General features: G+C 36.1%; 1 protein-coding gene across 3 annotated transcripts in view; it reads right to left on the bottom strand.

The window, feature by feature from the left end:
- The window catches only part of USP25 (ubiquitin specific peptidase 25), an 89,943-nt gene that overhangs the window by 19,099 nt on the left and 46,401 nt on the right, over positions 1-24,443 (bottom strand). For all 3 annotated transcript variants that reach the window (XM_048936737.1, XM_048936727.1, XM_048936746.1), the window contains exons 6-16: positions 20,651-20,737; positions 16,099-16,236; positions 15,499-15,575; positions 14,747-14,820; positions 13,105-13,253; positions 9,293-9,420; positions 8,401-8,496; positions 7,794-7,955; positions 5,825-6,033; positions 5,038-5,108; positions 669-897 (exon numbers count right to left, since the gene is read on the bottom strand). In XM_048936737.1, the coding sequence (XP_048792694.1) occupies positions 669-897; positions 5,038-5,108; positions 5,825-6,033; positions 7,794-7,955; positions 8,401-8,496; positions 9,293-9,420; positions 13,105-13,253; positions 14,747-14,820; positions 15,499-15,575; positions 16,099-16,236; positions 20,651-20,737 (1,420 nt within the window). The remainder of the gene's footprint in view (positions 1-668; positions 898-5,037; positions 5,109-5,824; positions 6,034-7,793; positions 7,956-8,400; positions 8,497-9,292; positions 9,421-13,104; positions 13,254-14,746; positions 14,821-15,498; positions 15,576-16,098; positions 16,237-20,650; positions 20,738-24,443) is intronic.

Below are 24,443 nucleotides of genomic sequence, written 5' to 3'. Positions count from 1 at the left end.
AGCCACTCTATGATTCATTCTACAGTTCTATGAATCTGGCCATTTTCAATCAGACTCCTAAGAAATGTTAACAGGGCCTATAAATATCATACTAAGGAACTTTCCACTCCCTCCCAGTATTTTCACAAGAGCCTTATAATCACATATAACTACATAACCTGAAAAAAGAAAAATCAAAATCCATACATTTCTTTAGTTTAACATATGGTTGGTGGTAGGTCTATATAGGGATATATTTCAATACCCTGCAAAAAGTGTGATGTTTCCACTCTCCAATAAAGTTCATGTGAGTCCCAAAGCTTATGAAGAAAAGAAGATTTTAATGTCAAGGATCACTTCACATTTCCTTATTTCTATTCTACTCTTCAGGAGATAACACCTCCGAAACACTGAGCACATGATGATCCAAAATCTTCAGAAATTAGCAAACTTAGTTAATTTTGCTCTCTTAATAATACAGGAACACTGCAATTACCTCTATTAACCTGAAAATTGAAAATAAATTATTTAATCTGTAGAAGCAATTTCACTGACAACTGTGACTGTAAATTGAATTTTCAATAATTTTTAAAGCTGTTTCAAAGATCTGGAAATCCACCAGAAAATGCTCTTCTTGTAAATGCATTCAGTAATTCTATATCATGCTGAAAACATAAGCATTACGTTACCTTCTATCAAGTACTGTTCCTTATCATTGATATACATCAAACAGTATGCACTGGCATTCCTGTAACCACCAAAAGAGTCCCGTTCCAACTCTTCCCAAGTTGACTTTGTCACAGAAATGTCATTGTACTTCATCCATCTGTTCTGATGGTGGTCATAAATATATGCCCAGTAATGTCCTGCATTGGCTTGACCTTCATGAACCAACACAGCATGCAATCTATAAGGAACCTAAGAAAACAAACAAAATATCATCAAACTGTCCTTGTCAGCATTTTGTTCTGACTATCCATCAATAATAATTGCTACATTAAAAGTAACAAAAATAAACAGGATCAAAATATGACAGCGAAAAACCAAAAAGCTAAAATCAGCAAACCATTATGCAAAATAACTTTGAGTTATTTGAGTTACCATTATGAGCTAAAAGCTTAAGCACATGAGCAAGCCTGCAGAAGAAATGTCTGCTCTGCTATCTTTACTGCAAGACAACCTCTTCTGTTAATTTCTTAAATATTTGTACAGTTCTTGTATCTCTAGAAAGAGACTAAGTATGTCAGTCTTGCGCATATACAGTTTGTTCCAGTTCTGACCCAATAACTTTATTCTCAATTTTGTAAGGTATATGTGAATTCAAGGTAATAAACTTCATGCTTTCTATGTGCTATAAAGTGATTTTATTTAAAGGAGTAACTGGGACTTTTAGTACTTCCATTTCCAAAGAGTAAAATTCTTCCAGTGAAAATTACAACTGTTCTTCTCGTATGTCAAATGTATCATTACAGTACTGCAAAGAGAAGGCTGGAGCACATAAATAGATCCTCTCTTTATCCTTCTGCAGAGAAGGAAGATGATTTTTTGGACCAGTGTAAAAAGTATCACAGGTTACACGTGCTCATTGACAAGTAAGAGGAACGAAATACTCAGCTCCTACTTAAGTCATTGGAAATTTGAAGAACAAAGAGTAGAATGAGTGCTTCCTTACTTAGAAGCTTTTTATAAGTATCTTAGTGATTGGCCTGTTTTAACCTCCTGAAACAGTACATGCAACATAATAGAAAAAACTAATCTTCCCTGCTATGCCTGAATGATAGCAGCTTAGCTAGGCTGAAAAACCTGACAACTTTTATTGCAGTAAAAGTCTGTATTGTGGATAAAACAGCTACTTAAAAAGCTGTAGTAAATTTTTTTTTTTAAATTTCATTTAAGCACCAAAGTAATCAGTAAACCATAAATACACATCCAACTATGACTTAAACTCCCTGAAGTTATTTTTTACCTCATTATTCTTTTTCAGACTATATGGAAATGCTGAAGATTTTGCAACCGCCTTTGAACTGTAAAGCTGGCTGACTGCACTGCAGCTGAAGTCAAACAGACTGTCATCCCAGAGACCAAACCACACTGTAAATCTCTCAAACCCAAGAAGAAATTCAAGCAAGTCCTTAAATCTGAATGTGCTGGGGGGGGGGGGGGGGGGGTTAACATCTAATCAAAACCACATGAAAGTTCTCTTAAAGAGATTGCCAGTCCGTGCACATGCATATAAATATACGCAGATCTTGATTAAAAATGGTAAACCAAGTCTCCTGAGACTTCAATGATAAAATTTTCTCATTATAAAACAAAACAGTACAATCCCGGGTGAATTTAAATCCTTTTACTTTCCTCCAGCTCTGGAGGGCTGACTGGCAGTCATCCATGCTCAGTTTCCAGGCATATGCTCCCCAAAGGTCTGTGACTGAGGGACAGGCAAGTTTGATACACACAGGCATCTCTTACAGTGTTCCATATACCAATGACAACTAAAGGCTGAGGGCAACAGACCAAATAAACAGTCTGCATTAAGCTTCATAGCTTACACTTACTACTTACGAAACAGAAATGGAACTTCAATACCCTCTTCACACGCAGTTACAGAACAGATATATCAGGGCAACAAAACAAAACAAAAAGAACATACCCCAAACCAAAATAGCAGCCTGATGGAAAAAATTATGAAAACCAGAATGGCATCCTTGCAATGCTAACAATACGACTGACAAGAAGAACACTTCACAGTGTGCATCACTGGCCAGCTTAATATTTTAAGAGTAGGAGGATTAGAAACAATACATTCTTAGACGAACAACATTTTCAAATGGTAATTGTGACATCTTAGATTGTATGACTTTACCTGATCCAGTTGACAGTGACAGTTACATGTCTGAATGGCAAAACCAGCGAAAGGGGATAAAGGTACTGGTCTCAGCATCTTCAGTGAATAGTCACTATAGCAAACCTTTTCACCATCACAAGCCAACTTGGGTGTATTTTTCCCTTTTTGGTTTCTACGTTATCAACTTCAAAAACAGAGGGGAACGTTCGTTCTTTAAGACATGCACAGTAACCTATCATACAGGTTATTGCTAAAGACATCTGTGGTATCAGGGCAACAACCACTGGTGTCAACTCTGAGCTTTAAATACAACAGTATTTTTTTGTTTTGGGAAAACAAGCTATGAAGCTTTCTTTAGTACAAACTGAGACTAGATGTTGCTTCTCCAGCACCAGCTGGCACCTTATTTTCCCCCACAGCACATTCATGGAAGGAAGAAAACAAAAGCGGAATGAAATAAGCAGTTGATAGAGTCTATCCATTCAGGAGGACGAAGCAAAATAAGGAATTTATGTCACAAAGGGAATATTTAGCTATTGAACCTGTCTGAAATCACACACTGGAAGTGAAAGTTACTCTTCTGCAGCTCAACTTTTTCATTTGTATGGGTACTTTGGCACAACAGCAAAGAAGTGAGTGCATATAGCAGTCTCCTTTCCTTTGACTCACTATATATCTGACCAACAGGACAGCTTAATATTCTTCCATTCCCTTGGAGAAGATTTGCAGTATTGATCTTCTCCTCTAAATAATACAATTACAGGAAGAGCTTTTATTTTTGAGTCAATAAGGTCTGGAAACACAAAACTAGACTCTTTAAGGAAAATATTTCTATTTGCAGAATACATAAGAGAGCATATATGAACTTCTTAAGAAGCTCCTTATTTTCTCCTCATGTTTTCCTTCTATTCTAAGGCAACAACAGATGTCCAGAGACCCTTTTAAAAAAAGGTCCCCTAACAATCACTTAGCAACATACATCGCTGCTTTCAGGTGTGGCACAGAAACATCCTCTGCAGAACTACATCTTCCTCTATTTCTGGAATTTTCTTCTCTTTTTTTTTATTTTATAAAATAAAATCTACAATTATGTACTAGAAAAAAAGTGTTTTACTAAATAATCTAATTTTTCCAGTGTAATGACTGCTGACATATCCTTGTTATAGGACAAATACATCCAAATGTGTTTCCTCCTATGAAAACATAAGCCAACAAAGGCTATCTATTTGGGCATGAAAACAACAAATTTCTTCATTTTAGCGTTAGATTACATAGACTGTAGCCTTCCCGTCACAAGTATTACTAAAAAATAAAAAGCCTGCCAGTAACAAGATTAAAGAAAGCCATCCTACAGAGTCTGCCTGAGAATCTTAGCAGCAGAGTTCAGCTGCCACATACAAGCTGTGTACAAAATGAAAACACATCTCAAGGAAAAATAAGATGAACAGATCTAACTTGGAAGGACAACAGTTCTTGCTACTAACAGAAAGTAGCAGAGGAAGTAAGCTTTACCCTTAAACATGTTTAAGAGAGTGAACATGAACATGTGAACACAAGAAATACTACAGGAGCCACAGTTCCAGAGTAAAGCATTCTAAAATTGCTATTCTGATTACAGAGCAGAAGAATTGCCCTAAAATTCTCCTTTGATTAACAAAACAGACAAAGGAAAAACAAAACACTAAAAAACAAGAGTCATGTTGGCATTAACTTAATTATTATTATAACTACATTATTAACTAAAACCAGGAGCTGTAAATTCCCAAATCTCAGTATAGAAGTTGCAATTTGCAGTGGCAGTAAACATTGAGTATAAAGCATAAGAAAATAATAGTTTTGTCACCATAAAGAAATGACACTACCGAGCAAACAGGTTGAATTAGGGTGAGAAAATTCTACTGTTGTATAAAAACTAAAGTTCTGCTCTCAAGTCAAAAGACCAGATGGAACCTACTTTGGTTTTTCATCACAAAGTTGCTAAAACTTACATACATCATGTTATATGCACCTCATGTCATATGTAAAATACTGTAATGTTCTCTTTCATCTGACTGTGCATAATTAGGAAGCTTGCAAAACCCACTAGGATTTTCCATGAGATTTCTCAAGCCACTGCATGTAATAGTTATATACTTGCTCACTTCTCAAGCATCTAAGAATTTTAGTAGAAGTGACAAAAACATCTACTTATCTGATACAGAAAACATACTTACTTGGATCATTGTTTTGTCAAAGTACATCAACTCAATTGTTCGATGTATTCTAGATATACTTTCTTGTAAATCTGAAAAGAAAAATAAGAATACAAATTCTGTTCTATTAGGCTGCATAATGTGTCAGGCTACATCTTTATTTTTTCTCATAAAAGGCTCAAACAAAGCTACATCTCACATTTTCTGCATCTGCCTAACTACCTATTGGCCAAACACCAAATCTCAACTGAAAGCAGACAATGTTTTTTGATCCACTACTGCTCATTTCCTAAAACTCAACTAACTCCACCTCCACTGGAAAAATTACTTCATTAGTTTTCCCCATGGCATCAAAACGGACCATAAGGTCTATCCATTCAAAAAAGATTTTGCTCAGAAATGAGCTAAATTCTTCCTCGCTGAAGGGGCTACTCTGCCTTAAACACCTCTGCAGAACGTCAAGTTACAACACAGGCCCAGCCCAATATCACTGTGACAGCTAGAACGCATTTGCAGACGGTCCTTCAGTGTAGATTCCACTTTTGTTTTGCTCTCCCCATTACCACGCACACAGAAACCTTTAATAGAACATCAATGCATACTACACTCAATGCCCAACATCTCCAGTTTACATGCTGCCAGTCTACTGAGATGTGAAACTGACTTACCTTCCTACGTCCTAGAAGCAATTTGAGAAGTATGAAACAAACAACTCATCACACACACAGACATTAACACTAGTTCTCTCCCTTCCAAATTCCATAAATCCTTTCCAACTGCAACTACATTCTCCAGGTTGTGGCAATACCTCTAGTGTCGTTTTCTACTTCCGTCCTCCAGCGATGCAGGCAGCCTTCTAAGACAGAAAGCTCTTCTTCAGTGATGTGCCTGGGTGCTGGATGCATTGGCAGATCAGGAGGAATTCGTGATTGTGTGAATGGTTTATGTATTACAGATCTTTGTACAGGTGATGTGCTTGGAACATCTGAAGAAGAAGGCCCCTGCTGCTCTACTGTGCTGCATTCATTCAGAACATAAAATACCAAAACTAAATCAGCAAGTACACAAACTATATAATTATATAAAAACTATAAAAATAAGATTTTCACTCAAATAGAAACATTTTAAAGGTAATTACCAACAGAGCAATACAAAAAAGGCACTGAAAATATCAATGCAAAGATTACTTTATAATGGCTGGAAACTTTGTGATGTACACGTTAGCACAATGATGACTGTGGTTGCTATTATCAAAGATAAAGGAATTGGATCAGTCAAGCCACAGTTTGCTTTACTTGAAATACTATTCAACACTTTCAAATAATGTCACAAAAGTAATCACTGTAGTTTAAAACATTTACTGCTAAACTGCTGACAGAAGAGTTACAGCAACTTGGGTTTTGGCCTATTGACTGTAAAATCCAATAAATTTAGTTCTTTGTTTAACAACTTTTTCATGCCTTATACCTAGCAGGCTTTCTTTTTCTGATCACCTAGCTAGAGCACATGTTAACTGAAGAACAACAGAAAAAGTACCTCTAATATTTCGTATCAAACCATCTGAACTTGTTTCCAGCAAGTCTTGTAACTCAAAGTGGCCAACATAAGAAAACTGTACGAAAGCAGCAGAACTTTAAAAAATTGTTACAGATTTTTCTGCTCCCATTAAAAAAGATGGTGTTTATGTAATCCTAAGCAGAACATGAATCTGAAGATCTTCCTAGCAATCCACTACTTATTTATGTTGGGTATTGCATCATGATAAAGCCTGAGGAATCTGGAGTCTTCAGTAGCTGAGAAAGTTGACAGAACATTTAGAGATGTCACCCCATGTAATGTGTTCACATTTCTACAGGCTGGCAAAAAAAAGTCGAAGTATTTGCATTTTTACATAATAAATTTTCTACACAGGAATTCAAAGTATAGTACTCTTGACATGGTATGTCATGCAATCATTAGTATCTCTCAACACTTTTCTAATCAATTGACAGTAGTTATATCAGCATTATATTAGTAAGATTAAAAAAAATTTTTGAAAGCTTTTCAGACTAATTTTCTTCACTTCTCTGAAGTACTAATGTAAACACTTTGACTGAACTAGAACTTAGAACCCTATTTTCAGAATGCAAAATAAAGAGCTCTGTTAGAAATTGTTAGTGTCCACCTATCCTAATTGATACTCTACTTTATTAAGTATTACTAACAGTTTCTAGCTTCAACAATGAGAAGAATAACATTAATGGACATTTCTCTCCCTAGTACTATGGCTATTATGAATTTAAAAACTCAATTCAAAATCTCAGTCAGGAATGTAAGGAGCCAATGAGAAAAGTTTAAATCTCAGGCAAAACTAAAAGAAAGTCTACACCAGAAACCTGGAAGCTCTGCAGCACATACATACTGCCCAAATTCAAATTGTTAATACATTCCACCTGGGAAACAGTAACTTCATCAAATATTGTGATTGTTTGGAACTGTAGATGTCCTTTCAGGTAAGCAAAGGACAATGACCTGCTGTTAAAAACTATACAAGTACTGATGTTTAGGTCCATCAAGCACCATAGTTCTTGTGTTTTGTTTAAAAGTGGTAGTTCTCCACTAAAGAAGTACTTATTTATTATCCAGGGCATTAGACAGCCCTGGATTTTTAACATTTGGTTTTTGGTAACCCTCAGGTAGACACCTAGTTGAAACAGATTGCTTCTCCTCTCTCTCAGCTGCAGGGTTTGCACTGAGCACATCGCTTGCATCTCACAGTGGAAGGAGGGTGCCCTTACCTGGGTGAGGTCTGGGCAGGCAGCGTCCCACTGGAGGGGGCACTAGCACCCAGGTCATCCACTGGAGATGTGCACACCGGCTTGCTGGAGGCAAACTCCAAGGCGTACTGCAGGACATCTACCAAGGGGAATCGTTTAGGACCAGAACCATAGCTTAAATATCTGTTAACCATAAAATGTATTAATGCCATCACTCACATATACAAAAAAAAAAAAAAAAAAAAAAGAAAAAAAAAGAAAAAAAAGAAAAAAAAAAGAAAAAAAAGGAAAGAAAGAAAGAAAGAAAGAAAGAAAAGTACAATCAAAACCGAAACACACACAGACACACACGCACACACACACATACAAAAGAATAAAAATCAAAGCAAAAGGATTTTTTTTCTGGTTGACTTCAATTAAATAAAGCACACCTTTCCTAGCAAGTTTCATGCATCACAACTACCGTAATTAAATAGTTTTCAAAGGAAACACTAAAAGAAAAGAGATAAAGCAGTGAAATTTAGAGCAAATGACTACAGTCAAAAGCGTAGAGCTGAAAGGAGTTATTCTGTTCTACAGAGCCTGTAACATTATTTACATTTACATTGTGAACAGTTATCTATAGTACCGTTCTAATCTCTGCTGTAAAACCGTGAGATACTCTTTGAGTCTCTTGATTTCATCCCGTTTAATTCTTGTTAATTCTCTGTTTTTGTGCATATATCTGTAAAACATGAAGGTTACAAAGGTACATCAGCTCATATCATTCCAGCACTGAAACAAAAGTCTGCCGCCAGCGTGGTCACCACTTAGTGCTAAAAAATTACTCTCCAGAACTTCTTTTACCTACAACACATTAAACAGTAAAACAGAGCTGAATAGTAAATAGTAAGCCAATTAAGCCTCCCACCATACCTTTTAGTAGAGACTTTATCCCCAATATCAAAAGCTCTGTTCATGTAATGTATGTGTCTTATACACGTATTACAAACATATCAGAAAAGTTCTAAATTAAGCGCTTTTAGTAGCAGCCATGTATCAATACTCTTGTTTCACTGTTTAGGCTCACAAATAACATTTAGTAGCTAACTGAAAGCCATGATGATAGTTCACCTCTACATACAGACACCATGCACTGATGCTGCAGATCCTTACATTCTGAGTATCTTCATACCATGCAGTCTATCTGGAACACCATGAAATAGCTGACTTCTCACCCTCTTTCCCGAACTGACCAATAAACACTGCAAGACAGTGACATTTTTCAGAGTATTTTGCCTGTATATACAACTATCTAGCAATAAGTTAAAGAGAGGAAGCACAAGAAGGTTTTGGCATGATGTAGCATTATGTCTTAAATTGTCATCTAAGTGTATTTTCTGAAACTGTCACTATAACCTACGAAATTACAACTTTTTCAGCTAGAACAGAAATTCACTAGATACATTAGCAATTTTACCAAATTCTTGAAATTCAATTTATATTCATACTAAGACTTTGTTGGTAACAATATACTGTACCTGTCCAGATACAAAATTGGAGGAAATTCTAATTTGTTGTGTATCTTCTCTGGTCTCCCCAAAGCCTGATTAAATTCAAATCTTGACAGCTCAAAAGTTAAGACAGGAGGAAGCTCAGTGAACCAGTGCTGAACAAAACAAAAAGACAAAAACCCACTGTGAATGCTTTCAGTAACAGAACTTCAGTAATAATGGTAGAGTACTTGCATACTGACACAACTATGGAAGAAATTACTTTTAGAGAGTCCATCAACATAAGTTTTCCAAAGTTCCCATATTTTCAGCTTCACTGAAAATAGAGACAACACATTACCTATGCACATCAGAGCATTTCAACTCATCTACTATTTACTGCATTAAATAGAGCAGACTGGAGGGCTTCTTATTTTTTCACATTAATCTCTCTTGTACTAAAAGCAATCTGCACTTGAATGCCCCTACCTTTCCAAGTGTCCTATTCTCCTTCAACTCTCAAAGGCCATACAATATGAACAAGTCTTTCAATGAAGTGTTCTTCCAACAAGTTCTTTCAGATTTGAGTTTCTGACCCTTTCATTCAACTGATAACACTCGAAGTTTCTAATGACCTCCTTCCTCATAAGCAAAATCAGTAAGTAAGTGCTCTGTGCCAAATTAGTTAAGTGCTATTATTGTTGTAAAACTGGTACTTTTTCTTGAAATCTCATTTGTACAAATAACATCTTTTAAAGTTTCTTTTCATTTCCCTAATCACTGCTAGCCTGTCCATTAACCAACCCATATTATTATCATCTCATCCCAGCTTCCTCTAGGTATTCAACACAGGTCTATCCCTACCCTCCTTTTATATTTCGTTTAGTAAACAAAAATACAAGACAAACTAGACAAACTCAGCTCCATTAGAGTTCTTTTTTTCCCCCCTTCCATTCTCCAAAATAAAGAGCTCGGTCTATCCATTTATGGATGTGTAATATGTTTTGAATGCAAGCTTTTGATTGCTGCGGGCATGACTGTCACACAATTTTGATGTAAGCACCAATGTATTTGACTTGGGGCTCATTGCAAGCTTTCTGTCTAGTGAAATGTCTCAAATATTCTTTTCACATAACACCTCCATAACAGGCTTTTCTTTCTTTGCTCATGGTTAAAATTCTAGTCTAGGTTCTCACCATTCCACATCTCAGAGCAGTGTTTCCTCTTTGTCCAGCCTTAGCAGTCACACAAACAGCTCTCAAGCAGATTGCTGAATTTTCCTAGTTCATTACCATCAGCATCACTCTCTTCCTGCATGCAAAAGGAACTGCCTTGCCTTTTCTTGCCTATGTTAGCCTTTACTAACTATTCCTTAGTATTAAAGCAGACAATTACTAACTTAAGTCTTTCAACTCCTTCACACAGCAGTATATTTCAATGCTAAAATTAGCAAAACCAAAACACAATCCTTCCCTAAATCCGTTCTATTGCAAGGACCCCAAACCATTTAATAACTAAACTGCTAATCTGCTGAACTCATCAACATCAACAATGCTGTTGATAGATTTGATCTAGTTTTCTCCATACTTCGAACCCCATGCACACACCCTGACCTCCATCTTCTCCTGAATTTGGATTTAATTCCTTGAGACAGGCAATGCTGTCTTTTCCATGTTTGAATATTAATTCACATGTGGATATCCTCTACTGCATGGCTGATCTTTCTACACACTACTTTTATAAAAATAGTGAACTAGCTAAATATTCCATTAAAAGCAGTAGTGGGAAAAAGGATGAATGAATCTTAACACACTACAACCACATCAACATCATTACCGTTAAGTTTGGTATCTACCAACTCTTAGCAATGCCACTTGAAGTCTTCTTCAACAGAGATTCACTTTGATAAAACTACAATTAATTCAGCTTCCTTCAGAAATTCCAAATTTCTACTTTTGAGGCATTAATGTTTAAGCAAACTAACAGCTGCAGCCAGTACAAATATGTTATTTAATTCCAGGGAAAGATAATCTGTTTGGGTGACTCTGTAGTAATAACAATGTTTTCTAGATTAGGACTTCACGTTACCTTTCTCATTGTGCCACTGCTGTCAATATGATTATTTCATTTCATTTTCACATGCTAACCTAAACTAATTAAAACAGCTTCACAGAGCTCAAAGATTAACACTCTAGAACAGTATGTGATTATCCTTCCATCCCCTGTAAAAACATTTTTTAACCATTAAAGGTTGAAAAAAAAACAACCCAAAATAAACAAAGTCTGACATTTCTAGTCAAGCATTAACAACTGAACTGACATTTTATGCATGAATGCACACAGACTTTAAGTTCAAGCCTACAGTCCATAAGATGGACGATACTGTTCTCACTGCACCTACATACAAGATTTTATCTTGCTTAAAGAAATCAAACTTTGAACTGTGCCAATATATTTAGGTTTTTTTTTCTTTTTGTTATATTTCCAAAAACCTACTCATTTTTAGAAGTAATTTATATAAAGTGCTGGAATTAAAAAAGAAAAAAGAATTTGAAGCATCCTGGCAGAGAAGTATATAGTAAGATGCAACAATACATTTGACAATGTGGTAATTGAAAATATACACACTTGCTAACATCTAATTTGGTTGATCAGTATTTGATAAGCATTAACTGACCAGAAAAACTGACTGCAAAAGAGGTGCTACAAAACTTCTGTTGTTAACACAAATTTTAAGTGACACTTCAAATTGGAGTATGATATCAAGGTGTATCATCAGGGTGGGTAATTAAATCCTGCATACTGAGATTATTAAAGGCTGCAATATTTCATTATTGCAAAAGACCAGAAGAAACCACATCTGATGTTTTTATTTAAGCAGAAGAAACCTCTGAAGATTTTACGTCTTTAAAGTAATTGTGATGAAACATAAGAGACTGTGAAGTACAAGTAGTTCAGCCTTTGCAGGAAATAGGAATTACTTTATTTCCACATCAATAACCAATACGTTACTGAAAGGAGTCCTGCCAGAGAAAAATGCTGGACATACACAAGCATGACCAAAAAATGGACAAATCAGAATACACCTCTTTGTCTTACAACTACCATCAATCCAACTTCCTCTTTTCCCTAACTTGTTACTTTTGCTCAAGAAATTTCATTCATCACCTTGACTCAACATCACTAACTGCCTATCCCACTTCCTAGAGGGGTGCCATCTTATTCCCTCCACCCATGCTTACAGCATGCTCTGGTATTTGGGAGGAACAGCACTGAAACATTTGGAAGTTCATACCAGAATGAACAGCAGCTCTTAAAAGCAAGTACTGTCTGTCCACTGCAATTAACAAAAGAGAGGAGAATTGTGCATTGCAATAGGCAGAGAAAGATGCTGGAAAAAACAGTAAAATGGGAGAGGGGAAAAAGTACAGCATGCTGAGAAATTACAAGAAAGAGTACAGAGGAATAATAACCACTCTTTGAAGCAATGGTCAAACAGGCAGCATGCACATGTTGCTTATAGCATGGCATAGGACAGCAAGTCAGTAAAAGCAGTGATTAACTACCACAGAACGTTATAAACATGACATCTTTGGAGATCAAATATCAGCAATAGGTGGGAACCAGTCTGTGTCAATCACTTTATGCAGTGCTATCGTACCAAAAAAAAATATTCTTGATACTCAAAAGGTAGTACAAGCCCCAAAATTAACAATCCAATTATGCCAAACAGCAGAATGTGCAGCAAAATTAATAGTGGTCACACAACAAAGATGAGCAACATTCCAAGTGAAATCCAAATGAAATGTAGGGCACTATAACAACATTCTGAAAGATGTGCTCAGGGGCATTCAACTCACCTCCTGACCAGACTTTGCAGAGTTTTCTGAATGGAGAGATTCAATTTCTCCTTCAATCATTGCAGCTTCTAGGCACTCATGCAGATCTTTAAAGCCATTAACCTGTAGTGGATATTGGCCAAACATTTCCGTGTTTTCAAATTTTTTACCTTCATAGAAGAAATTAAACAGATAAGGTGTTAAGAATTAACATTTACTTTTAAAGTAATAACAATGACCAACAAAAATACACACGAAAAGATCTAAGAAAACTAACAGAAGGCAAAACAAAAACGGTAACACCAAACAATTATAGATCACCTGGCCTAATTTACTGAACAATATTCTTATTTTGTTACTGAGCAATTGACTTATATCTATGAAAAGAAGGTAATACTTTTCACCTTAGATAATTTATTTTATTTCTATATGTAATCACAATAAGCATAACTCAAAATGTTTTAAGTGTGTAAAATTGTAGTGCCAAGTCAAAGCCCTCTTGCAAATAGCAGCTGAATAATAGAACCCTCTACAGCATCAGCAAAGAAAGTAGAATTGCTGGTAAGATGCAGCTCTTTGGACAAGTATTTTTTGCAAAAACAAACCACAAGAAAAGAACATTCATTATTTCCATCCTGAAAAGAAGATCATAGCTTGGCTACAGTGTGCAAGCTCAAACATGTTGAGAAATATAACTTCAATAATTTCAATTTATAATTTCTATTTATTTCATCCTGAAGTCAGTAACAAGTCTTGCATCGGCCAGTTGGTGTTGTCTCTTTTTTGTTGTTTTTGTTTTGTTTGTTAATATCTGCTCAATAGAGATGTGATTGTGAAGGACAAAAGAATCTAAAAGAAAGGAATGAGAATGCTAGCTAGTAGCAAGGAATTCAGACAACAGTTTTTGAGTCTGACAACAAAGCACTGAAGTGTTCCAGGCCAAGGGACAATATAAAAGACACTTCAAAGATTATATGTTCTTCATTCAAATGCATCTCAACAATTATTTGCTCTCTGGGCAGGGACAGAATCAGCAACATTACAAATGCTTTCACACTTTCCATCCACTGGAAAATATAAAAGGCTGCATTTCCACAAATTGTAACCAGTTAGATAAAGGAAAGCTTGTTGTACAGTTCTCTGACTGCTCAGCACACTCTCTGACACTGCCCTTGAGCAAGTTTCCAATGGTTCCTTGAACAATACTTTAAAGAAGATGAGTTATCCACAACAGAAACTGTGCAGACAAATAGAACTGAAAATTTAAATTCCGTTAAATGAAGAAGATTGAGAGAGACTAGCTCAATAAAATGTAGTCACTTGTCTTCTGTATACCTTCTGTATACCATTAGCAAATGACAAAAATGCTCTGATTATCAGTTCTAGCAATCATTTTTGGTCTGCAACTCAACTTCCACTACACTTCAGGACACACTCAGCTTTATAAGGTAATGAAACAGTCATTCATGATGGCTGAAGTTCACCACATTCACTGTTAGTCTCATCTTCTCAGGACAAACCTTTTGACACATTCTGCAGGTGTATTCTCCAAGCTTATTTTTGCAGACAGCTAAAAATGTTACAACTGCATCATTCATCTGTGCATTTAGACTACCACTGAAAACACACCTGCACAAAAGTCCAAGTAAATTCAGGCACATACCTTCAAGTACACCAACTGCTAGAAATCGTCCATAAAATAACTCCACCATTGGGTTCTTTGGTTTCTCTCCATCCCTGAAAACAGAAAGCACATTAGTACAAGATCACAGAAAGCCATAAATTCTTACAAAAATGTGTAAGATATTTTAAATTTATTATAGAAATGCTGACTATTTTACTTAGTTACAGTTCACTGTTTTGTACTTTCCTCTAATGACAACAAACATTCACATATTTGCAATGGTGAGTATAGTCTGAAAATTAAGTTTCAGAAGCACTTAATTCCAGCAAAACTTATGTAAATCAAATTCAAATCAAAATAAATTTGTAAAGAACTACTTTTTCAGACACTATAGAAACAAGTATATGTTCAAAAAGCAGTTTACAAGTAGATGTTCACTTACACAAACTACCAGCATTCACCTTCTGAGAACAAAAACAGGAGCAAGGTTTTGAAGAATTTAAACTATGGTATTGAAAATTAAACTGCATTCAAATGAAAAAAAAAGCTTAACATTACTGACAACACATATCTCTACTATTTATATATTCTGGATATTTAACATGAAAGAAGAAGGTGAAAAAGAAAATTCAGAAAATTGAAGCTATCAGCATACAAGGAAAATTACATTTTAACGAGTACAGCTACAAGCTCAGATCTTTTTCAGCCATACAGTTAAAAGTAGATTTCTGTTTGGTTTGTCTTTTCCTCAACTAAACGTTCAATACACAGGGTTAGAAAAAAAATCTTACCTCTCTTCTTCAGCTTTGATTTGGAAGGCATCTTCCAACCAATCTAGTAATTTGTGTGTAAATTCACTAACATCTTGCTGTTGGAAAATATTAAATGATCAGTAAACATTCACATACATTACAGAATACAGTGGTATGTCACTCTGCAATATCAAGATAGCAGTATTCCTTCCCCTACAAGAATTCCAAAGTCACACAATCCCCAAGACTATGCCATGGTTTGTTTTTGTGTTTGCTTTTTTTTTTTTTTTTTTTTTTTTTTTTTCCACATGCACCTCTTACAGCACATTAATATTCTAGTGTTCCTCAGCCTCTATGTAGTCTTGTGATCGTTATTACTTGGACTCAGCTTTCATACCACTGCAGTTCAAAGGCATCTTATGAATCCTATTGTTCAAACCCTCTGGTATCCAACAGTGACTAATATTACTTTCACCAGGCACTAACTTCAGCATGTTGTTGTAATTAAATACCCTAACCATATAACCTCATGCAGGATGTTTCTGTAGAAATAAAGTGTTTCTGGAAAGAGCAAAATCCTACTGTTATATGACCGTATGAGAGCATATATAATTTTGAATTAAAAAAAACATAAATTACCTGTTGAGAATCATTTGATTTAAAAGCATCTTTAAGAATTTCAACCGCCCTAGATGGGTCGACATATTTCCTTTTTGAACCAACCAGAAGTGCAAACAGGTACCTCAATTCACGCATGAAAGGCAAATTCCTATGCTCCTGTATTTGAAGAATTAAAAATATTTAATAAAGCAGTAACAAAGATACAGTTGACAAAAGTGCTGGTGAATGAACTAAGCATATATATTGCCAATTGTCAAACTAATATTTAAGTTTACTTCCATTGCTATCGAGGTTGTGTTGCCTTTTACTTGTCAGATTTATCACAGAACAACAGCATACTTGAGGTTGGCAGGGATCTCTGTGTCCATCTGCTCCAACCCCTGACTCAAGCAGGGTCAGCCAGAGCATGGTGCCCAGGTAGCTTTTGAAAATTAGCAAGGAGAAAACTTCAAAACTCCTTGGGAAACCTGCGCCAGAGCTCTGACACCTTCACAATAAAGACATGCTTCCTGATGTTGCAGGAACATCCTGTCCCAGTTTGTGCACAAGACCTCTTGGTACTACAAAATAATGTCCTATTTACAAAATAATGTAATTATCTGGAAAGAAAATTACACTTCAGAAACTGACAGCTTTTTGAAATCACATCGAGATGTGACTGTTTAGCTTAAAATAAGGCCGAATGAACAAGTGGACAGATCTGTTAATCCCAAAACCTACTTACCACTAAATCTTATACACTCTGGGCAACAAGCCCAAATTCCCTATGCTTATTTCTATCAGGCCCTTATAATGAAGAATAAGTAAACTGAAACACAATCAATCACAACACAGATTAATCCACTGGTTTAATGTGGAGATTAACTATCACTCTTAGTCCTTAGTGGGTAGCAGACACACTTGTGAAACTAAAACCCATGTAATATCCACTTGTACTTAGAACGAAGTATCATTCAAAGAGCACAGCTGTCAGATGCCCATCAAACTGGAATTACTTGATGACAAACACACTAATCAAAGATCAGACTTGTTTAGTCATTCCCATGTCAATTCAGTATGTATAAAGCTTCTAGTACATAAAGGCTTTATTTCAGTTTCAAATATCACGGCAGTGAGGAATTAAAACGTGTTCTTCATAATACCTAGAAACTACTTCTAGTCATGTAAATTCTCAACAAATTTTCTTTGCTCTTTTAGTTCCCTCTGCAAAACACCAATTATAACCAATGTTCACAGGAAAGATCAAAGGCTTCACCAAACGCCATCCTAATTCTACAATGAATTTTCATAATTTGAGAATATAATTTAGTCTTCCATTTACATATTTAAAACAATTTACAATTATAAAACAGGGAAACTAACTGTGATTCGTTCTTACAATTTTAATAGAGTGATCTACTAAAGATGAACAGAATTACAATTTATCAAGAATCTTCTGTAGTCTCAATTATCTATTCATATGCATAACATAGACAGTTGACCACAATGCTCTAGATATCACCTCTGTACTATTAAATTGCAAGTACACTGACAAGGAACACAACTGCATCAACCAAATTTACAGTAATGATTTGGCTGACTGTCAGGCATGCAGTTTTCAGTTAAAGAAAAGGATAGTGATTTCAGAAAGAGTACATGGAATAATCTGTAAAGTCTAAAAAGGTTTTCTAAAACTAGTAATTTTTTTTCTTTGAAAGTGCTCTTTTAATGCATTTGTCATGATCCTCAACCAGAATATGCAGGTACTAGCACAACAAACAGTGATTTTCACTAAACAAAGGCTAAAATCTTCAAATGGATTTAGCTGGGTCACAAGGAGTTGTGTATTAGAACAAAAGAACTGATGAAGTAAACACAGCACAGCATAAGGTCTCCATTTTGAAGCATACTCTATGTGCAACAAGAAAAAAGTTGAATTCAACTTTAAAATAGAAGTTATATGGAAAATTCTTATCTAAAATGTTCTCTAATTTATCACATATCTTGCCTGCATAAGCACCTTGTTAATGCAGTGATGTTGGGACAATTTGTGATTAAGGAATACTTCTAAAACAATCTACGTATTTGATACGTAGCAAGCATTCATTATTGTCAAGCACTATGCCAGCACACTGGCATGCCAAAAATGTTGAAACAGTGAACAATGTCCTAACCTGTAGCACATTAACTCTTTTCCTGTAATAACTGAACATTTCTTGAAGATCTACTCTACATCAAATATGTTTGTGGCCTCCCTGATTACAGCAAAAAATACCTTATGCTTTCATATGAACAGATAACTGGGAAAGCATGTAGGATGCAGCAAGTACAGAGAATCATATTTTGCTCCATGGGAAGCTGACTGATCCACTAATGAAGAAGAAGGAATTTCAGAAAGGAAGAAAAGTTTATTTGAGATTTTAAGTGTATACTGAAGTTTAAAAGTCAAGAAAAGCAAAGTTCAATCAGCTGAAATAAGTGCGTGTGGATTTTGTTGTTTTTGTGCTGGTGGTAGAAGTTTCATTTGTTATGCCACAATTTTTCCCAATGATTTCCAGATAGAAAATTTTGCATTTGAATTTGAATTCAATATATTGGTAATAGATATCAGAAACACTTCACTGTGCACTGAAGAGCAACGATATGCTTTAATTCTATACCACGACACTTTTACGATCCTGGCATTAAACTCTACTTTCCATCAACAAGAACCAAAGCTGAGCTTATTAAAACTTGTTCTATGAGCAAGGAATATCAGTCACATCCAGGGTTTAATACTAGATAGGGAGGAAAGGGGAAATAAGCAACACACCACACATACACACACAAAGCAAGAAGAAACCACCACCACCTACAAAACAAACAAACAAACACACACCACCACAGTAGGTAAAAATATTTGTTAAAACAAGTAAGCAGACATAAGTAAATCCAAGGGCCTTTTTATTCTTGTTCTTTCTCCTCTCAAAATATTTTTATGTTAATACAATCCTTTTTCAGCTTCAGGTATGAGATACAATTATATGGATTAATTACAATTCCACTCTGGAATCTAAGTTAAGCTTAAACATAGGAGAGGATAGGAACTACTGCCAGAGATTCTTACTAGTAGGCTTGCAAGCAAGCAAGGTTCCTACCTGAATCCTACAGTTTGCTGTCTCATCATCTCATACGATCATTACATGTTTGTAATGATAAGAATTTCTAAGAAATAGCACTTTAAATTGCTAAATGAATATGGCTGCTTGTGGCAATGCTTGAGTAAGATATTTCTCAAAGACAATAGCTTGCAATTATTATCTCTTTACCTGTGAATTGCCTTGCTGGAGCAAAGCATGATTTTATCCTGTCCTTCTTACTAGAATATACCAATCTGTCATCCTCTTGTGATATGCTCCTAACTCTATCAATGCTGTATTTTCACAAAATCTCATGATTTAATGCAAACACTTTTTCCTAAAGAAAACAAGTGACAACTTGCTCTTTAAGCAGAGGGGGAAGGGGTGGAAGGGAGGATTAATACAGTTCTGACTGAACATGCAGCTTCCCTTTTATGGTGCATACCTAAAGGTTTAGAAAATGGACACCATCTCTATTTGTTTTCTTTTGCTTTTCAAATTGCAGCTTTTTTTTTCCTAGTGAACATTCCAGTCAATCCTCCAATGCCAAACAACTTTAAGCCAGGCTGTCAACACACTCTCTTTATAAAATCTTAAGGAAATGGGCAAAAGACAATAGTCTTATTTCAGGATATGCAAAAAATCCACTGCTCTGCATTGCTGAAAATTAGGATCCTAGATGCTTTTACATAACATACAGCAACTTCCTTCTTCTATTTCTTCCTTATAAAAGAATGTGTAACAGAGAATTCATTTGTGTACCCATACATCTTTCCTCAGAGGATATCCTCTAAAGGAAAATAACTTGATCTATTTTGTCCCTCAGTTCATGACCACTCCTCCACATTAGTCTGAGATTACGAGAAATCTGAGCCAACTTCTCCACTCCTCAGTTCTATATGAATACCACAATGACCACAATGAACACTGGAGAATTTATGTTTACTATCACCTTGCTAAAAGGCTAGAAGAGACCAACTAATAATCAAAGGCTTATTCTCAGATCTTGAATTGCAAATAATTAACACACACTCCTTGTCAACAGTAATGTTACAGGTAAAACTACACTGATCAAAACTATGCAGAGCAACCCAAAAGTATGCCCATACCTACAGTGCGAGAGGAGCAGAATAAAACATGTTTGTTCATACAAACTACTTCCACATTAAAACCGCACACTCACTAACATCAGTGCTACCACTATCAGAGAAGCCCATTCAACAAATCAAGTCTAAACAGCATATTATACTTAGCATAGTATGCTAAGCAAATTCTATAGGCCAGGATGTTAAGAAAGTACTACTCTACTGCGTAGTCAACATGTTTTAGGTAAGATCCGTAATAGAAAGCTCAGAGCAGTGTTAATTGGCTTCTATAAAATGTGCTAATTTGAGCTACAGAGCAGTACAAAATTCAATTACAAGAGAGAAATGTCCTCATTAACCACTAGGGGAAGTCAGCTCCTAATTTACCTTTTGGTTTCGGGGCAAGTCTTGAGCATTCGCAGGAGGATTGAAATTCAAAACTAGCCTTCGAAACTCCAGTAGGTTAAATAATGACTGAAAAGGAAAAGAAAAAAAGTGTTAAAGCACTTTTGAAAACTCTAAAAAATTCTTCAAAAGTGACAGTAAAATAAATACTAAACATATGCAACTCCAAAGTTTCATTTCAGAAGCTGCATTATTTCACTTAACTTGGTGAAACATATTTTCAACATTATACAATTATCTTTACAAAAAAAAAACAAAAACAAACAACTCCACAGTATAATTTAAAAACATATTAACAACCATGTGAATGGAACAAGAACAATGTATGATAGATAGAAGAAATTACTTTTCTACAACAAGTATTTTTTTAATCGCATAGCCATTAATTTTCAAATTAAAGTGAACACTTGTTTGGCCATAGGAAATTTGTTTCGTAGTCCTCTATAATTTACCTCCTCAATGGAGAGTGGCTATATCTTTGTACACATAATGTAAACCCACTTGCAATTATTTATAATATTTGCATTCTATCAATTCTTCCCATTACTGAAGGATATGAATAATGCACATTAGAGTGGGAAACTGGGCTATGCAACTTGGCAAAAACTGTTGCTATTTTATGAACAGTAGGACATGAGAACAGGTTTCTATGGGCACACCTACAAAGAACATAATACTGCAATACAGAGCCTGGAACAAAGAGAGTCTAAGAACAAGACTTTTGATCGCAAGAATAAAAGTTCAAAGCAGTGGCTGAGAATTAACATCCTCAACACTTATGTAACTGCATCCTTGCTTTTCAGTACAAGAAGGAACTTCTTCAGTTAAAGCTGAAGTTCTAGAGTTTCTTAAAAGTAATTTAGGCTTAATAATATCACTTCATTACAATAGATGAGCATTTTGATGAAGAAAGGCTTACAAAAAGGATCTAATTTATCTATGTATGCTCAGAGAAATGCAGAAAGACTCTCTTATTCATCCAACTTTATTCATTACTTTTGTCTATACAATCTATAACGTTGTTTTTTTTTTTTTTCCCCTGTTCACATGTTAGCTACTTATTTTGGAAAGGCAGAGCTTGCCTACACTGACAGTTGACTTTGATCATGCACCTTGTCCTACAGGTAAAAACATGTCACAGACCACAGTGGATTTCACAGGATTTCAAACCATAATGGAAAGAAAGTAAAACATATACTTTGAAGATCCACTGGGTCTATTCTAAGAATTTAAAACCTTTCGGAACAAGGAAAAGATGAATTCATGAGAAGTTGCAGCACTCCCAACATTCCTCATAAAATAGCCTTTTCTGAATTTGATATTTCCTATACACCAGACTACAGAGCATCTCCAAAGTCAGAAGTCTACAGATGTTGTCCTTCCCAATGTTTTTAGAGTTAAAAACAACAACAAAAAAACAATCCTGCTAAGCCACCAAAAAAAATACTTTTCTGATCTTGCTAAACCAATACAATCAAATAAGCAAGCTTTTCCTTTTTTTCCTTTCTGTTTTGACATTCAGAATACAGGTTCCCATTTCATCCTTCCTCATAGAGAGGGAAGATTAATACAGAGTTTTTTATTTACTTACTCAAAGCACAGAAAATCTTAATATTTAGTTTAAGTGATATTCTAGAGGTTCATACTAATTGAAGTTATGTCTTATGATGTAACAGCATTCCACTGATAGGCTCTTCATCAACTAAAACATAGCAATGTCTTACATACAAAACAAAACAGCTGTTGAAATATAATGACCAAAGATTGACCTCTCTCCATGACTAATCCAAGTGCTATCAAAGCGCCAAGCACAGAAAGTCATACCAAAGTTTATCATTTTTGCCTGGCATTTGATCCACATTTCATTTAACCCAGAATTTTCAACTGTGAACATACAGCTCTAGTAAGCTGAACCAATCTTTTTCTGAAAACAGTTGAAGATAATTAAGGACATTCTTTTCTTTAGCTTCATTCAATTCAAAGTTATTTTGGGGATTTCTTAAATGTATTGAGTTACTAAACGCCTCTTAAGAAACAGAAGCTAGTTTTACATGATACACTGTGCATGTCTGATCCAAGATGCAGCAGAATGCTCATAGAGTAATTCACTGCCCATAGTGATAATGCTAACAGGACACTCTCGTGTCATAGCTCTTTCATGCCAAGCTATATCAACTTCAGGAAATTTCTCTGTATTTATAATAAATCTTGCACTCAATTACATTAACTGAACATAAATTCCTGGTTGTATTTAAATATCCCTAATTGTACAGTAAAACTACAGAGATACTAGGATTGAAAGGCACCCATGGAAGTCACGGTGTACAACCTCTTACTCTACGCAGCATGTCAGTTTCATCCAGAACAGTTTCAATCATACACCATTTGTTTGTTGCTGAGTGATATATGCATGCCTGGGGCTGGACCAGGACACTTGTTGGGGCAAGGCCACCACCATAATGGCACAGACAAGAAGGTGGGACCAAAATGAAGACAGGAATCACTCCATACCATGTGGCACCACACTGAAGGCCATAACACTGGCTGGGAGCAGCCATTGCTTGGGGGTTGAGAGCATTGGCTGGCAGGGTGATACCCTGTGGTGCTGCCAGGCATCATGCTAGCAATGGGTGTCAGACAGCAGGTGGTAATTGCAGTGAGCCATATATACTGTTAGCACTGTTTTTTTGTTTCCACTTTCCTCATCTGTCTTAGCTAATATTTTTTCTCACGAGTTCTGCTTTGTTTCCCATTCTCTCTGCTGTCGCACCATGGGGAAGGAAATGGTCATGTGGCCATGCTGAGCTGCAGTCTTTGAAGTGCAATAGAGCCCACAGTTTCTCGGGGCAGCCTCCTCCACTGTCCGTCTCTCCTCACAGAGAAAAGTGGTCCTTACATCCACAGTGAATCTCTTGCCCCAAATGAAAAATTTTGATTCACATCCTCCCAACACACACTGCTGTGAAAAGCCTGGTTCCAGCTGGGCAACGGCCTTCCCATAGGTACAAGGTCCTCCCACAAGTTCTCCCTTCCTCACAGGAGCGCTCCAGTCCCTAACCAGTTCACTGATGTTCACCTCATCATGTCAGTGACCTTCTTGTACTGTGGGTCCAAATCAGAGCACTATGAATATCGAGGCACAATCGTTCCTCTAGCTCTACCACCTGTGCTTTTGCTCCTATGAACCAGGATGCTGCTGGCCTTCCTTGCTGCCAGGGCAGGCTCCCACTCAGCTTGCTGACAGCCTGGAACCACAAGGGCTTTCCAGCTAGTACAGGCACAGACTTCATCTTTCTTGGGAACATGTATTTGCATTTGTCCTTGATAATACATAACGTTGCTTTCAGACCATTCCCTCAGACTGCAGAGGTCTCTCTGAACAGCAACTCTGCCCTCAAGAATATAAACTGGGCCTCCCACCTCATCTTCTTCTGGTAACTTCACCAAGCTAAAGCTGACCATCCCACTGACTTGCATGGGCCAAGTTACCTCTGGCTCAGTCCTCATCCACTGTTGAAAAGTTGTTCTCCCACAGCTAGGCAGACAGATATGGGAGACAGTAGTACCAGTTAAAATTACCACAAAAATCAAGATTTTTAGACTACTGTCTCTTACTGTGTCTGTGCTCGGACAGAACAAAAGAATAACAGAAAGTCCAAATGAACAAGGAAAAAAAAAAAAATCTGTGTTAATTCAGGGACTTCAAACTAACAGTACTAACCGAATGGCAACAGAATGTCTGTGGCTGTCTTGGTGTAGGTAGTGATGTAGACAT

The sequence above is a fragment of the Lagopus muta genome, chromosome 1 (assembly GCF_023343835.1).
Source record: "Lagopus muta isolate bLagMut1 chromosome 1, bLagMut1 primary, whole genome shotgun sequence".
Classification (NCBI taxonomy): Eukaryota; Metazoa; Chordata; class Aves; order Galliformes; family Phasianidae; genus Lagopus; species Lagopus muta.
Note: the sequence above shows the minus strand (reverse complement) of the source record. Positions and strands in the feature narration are given on the sequence as shown.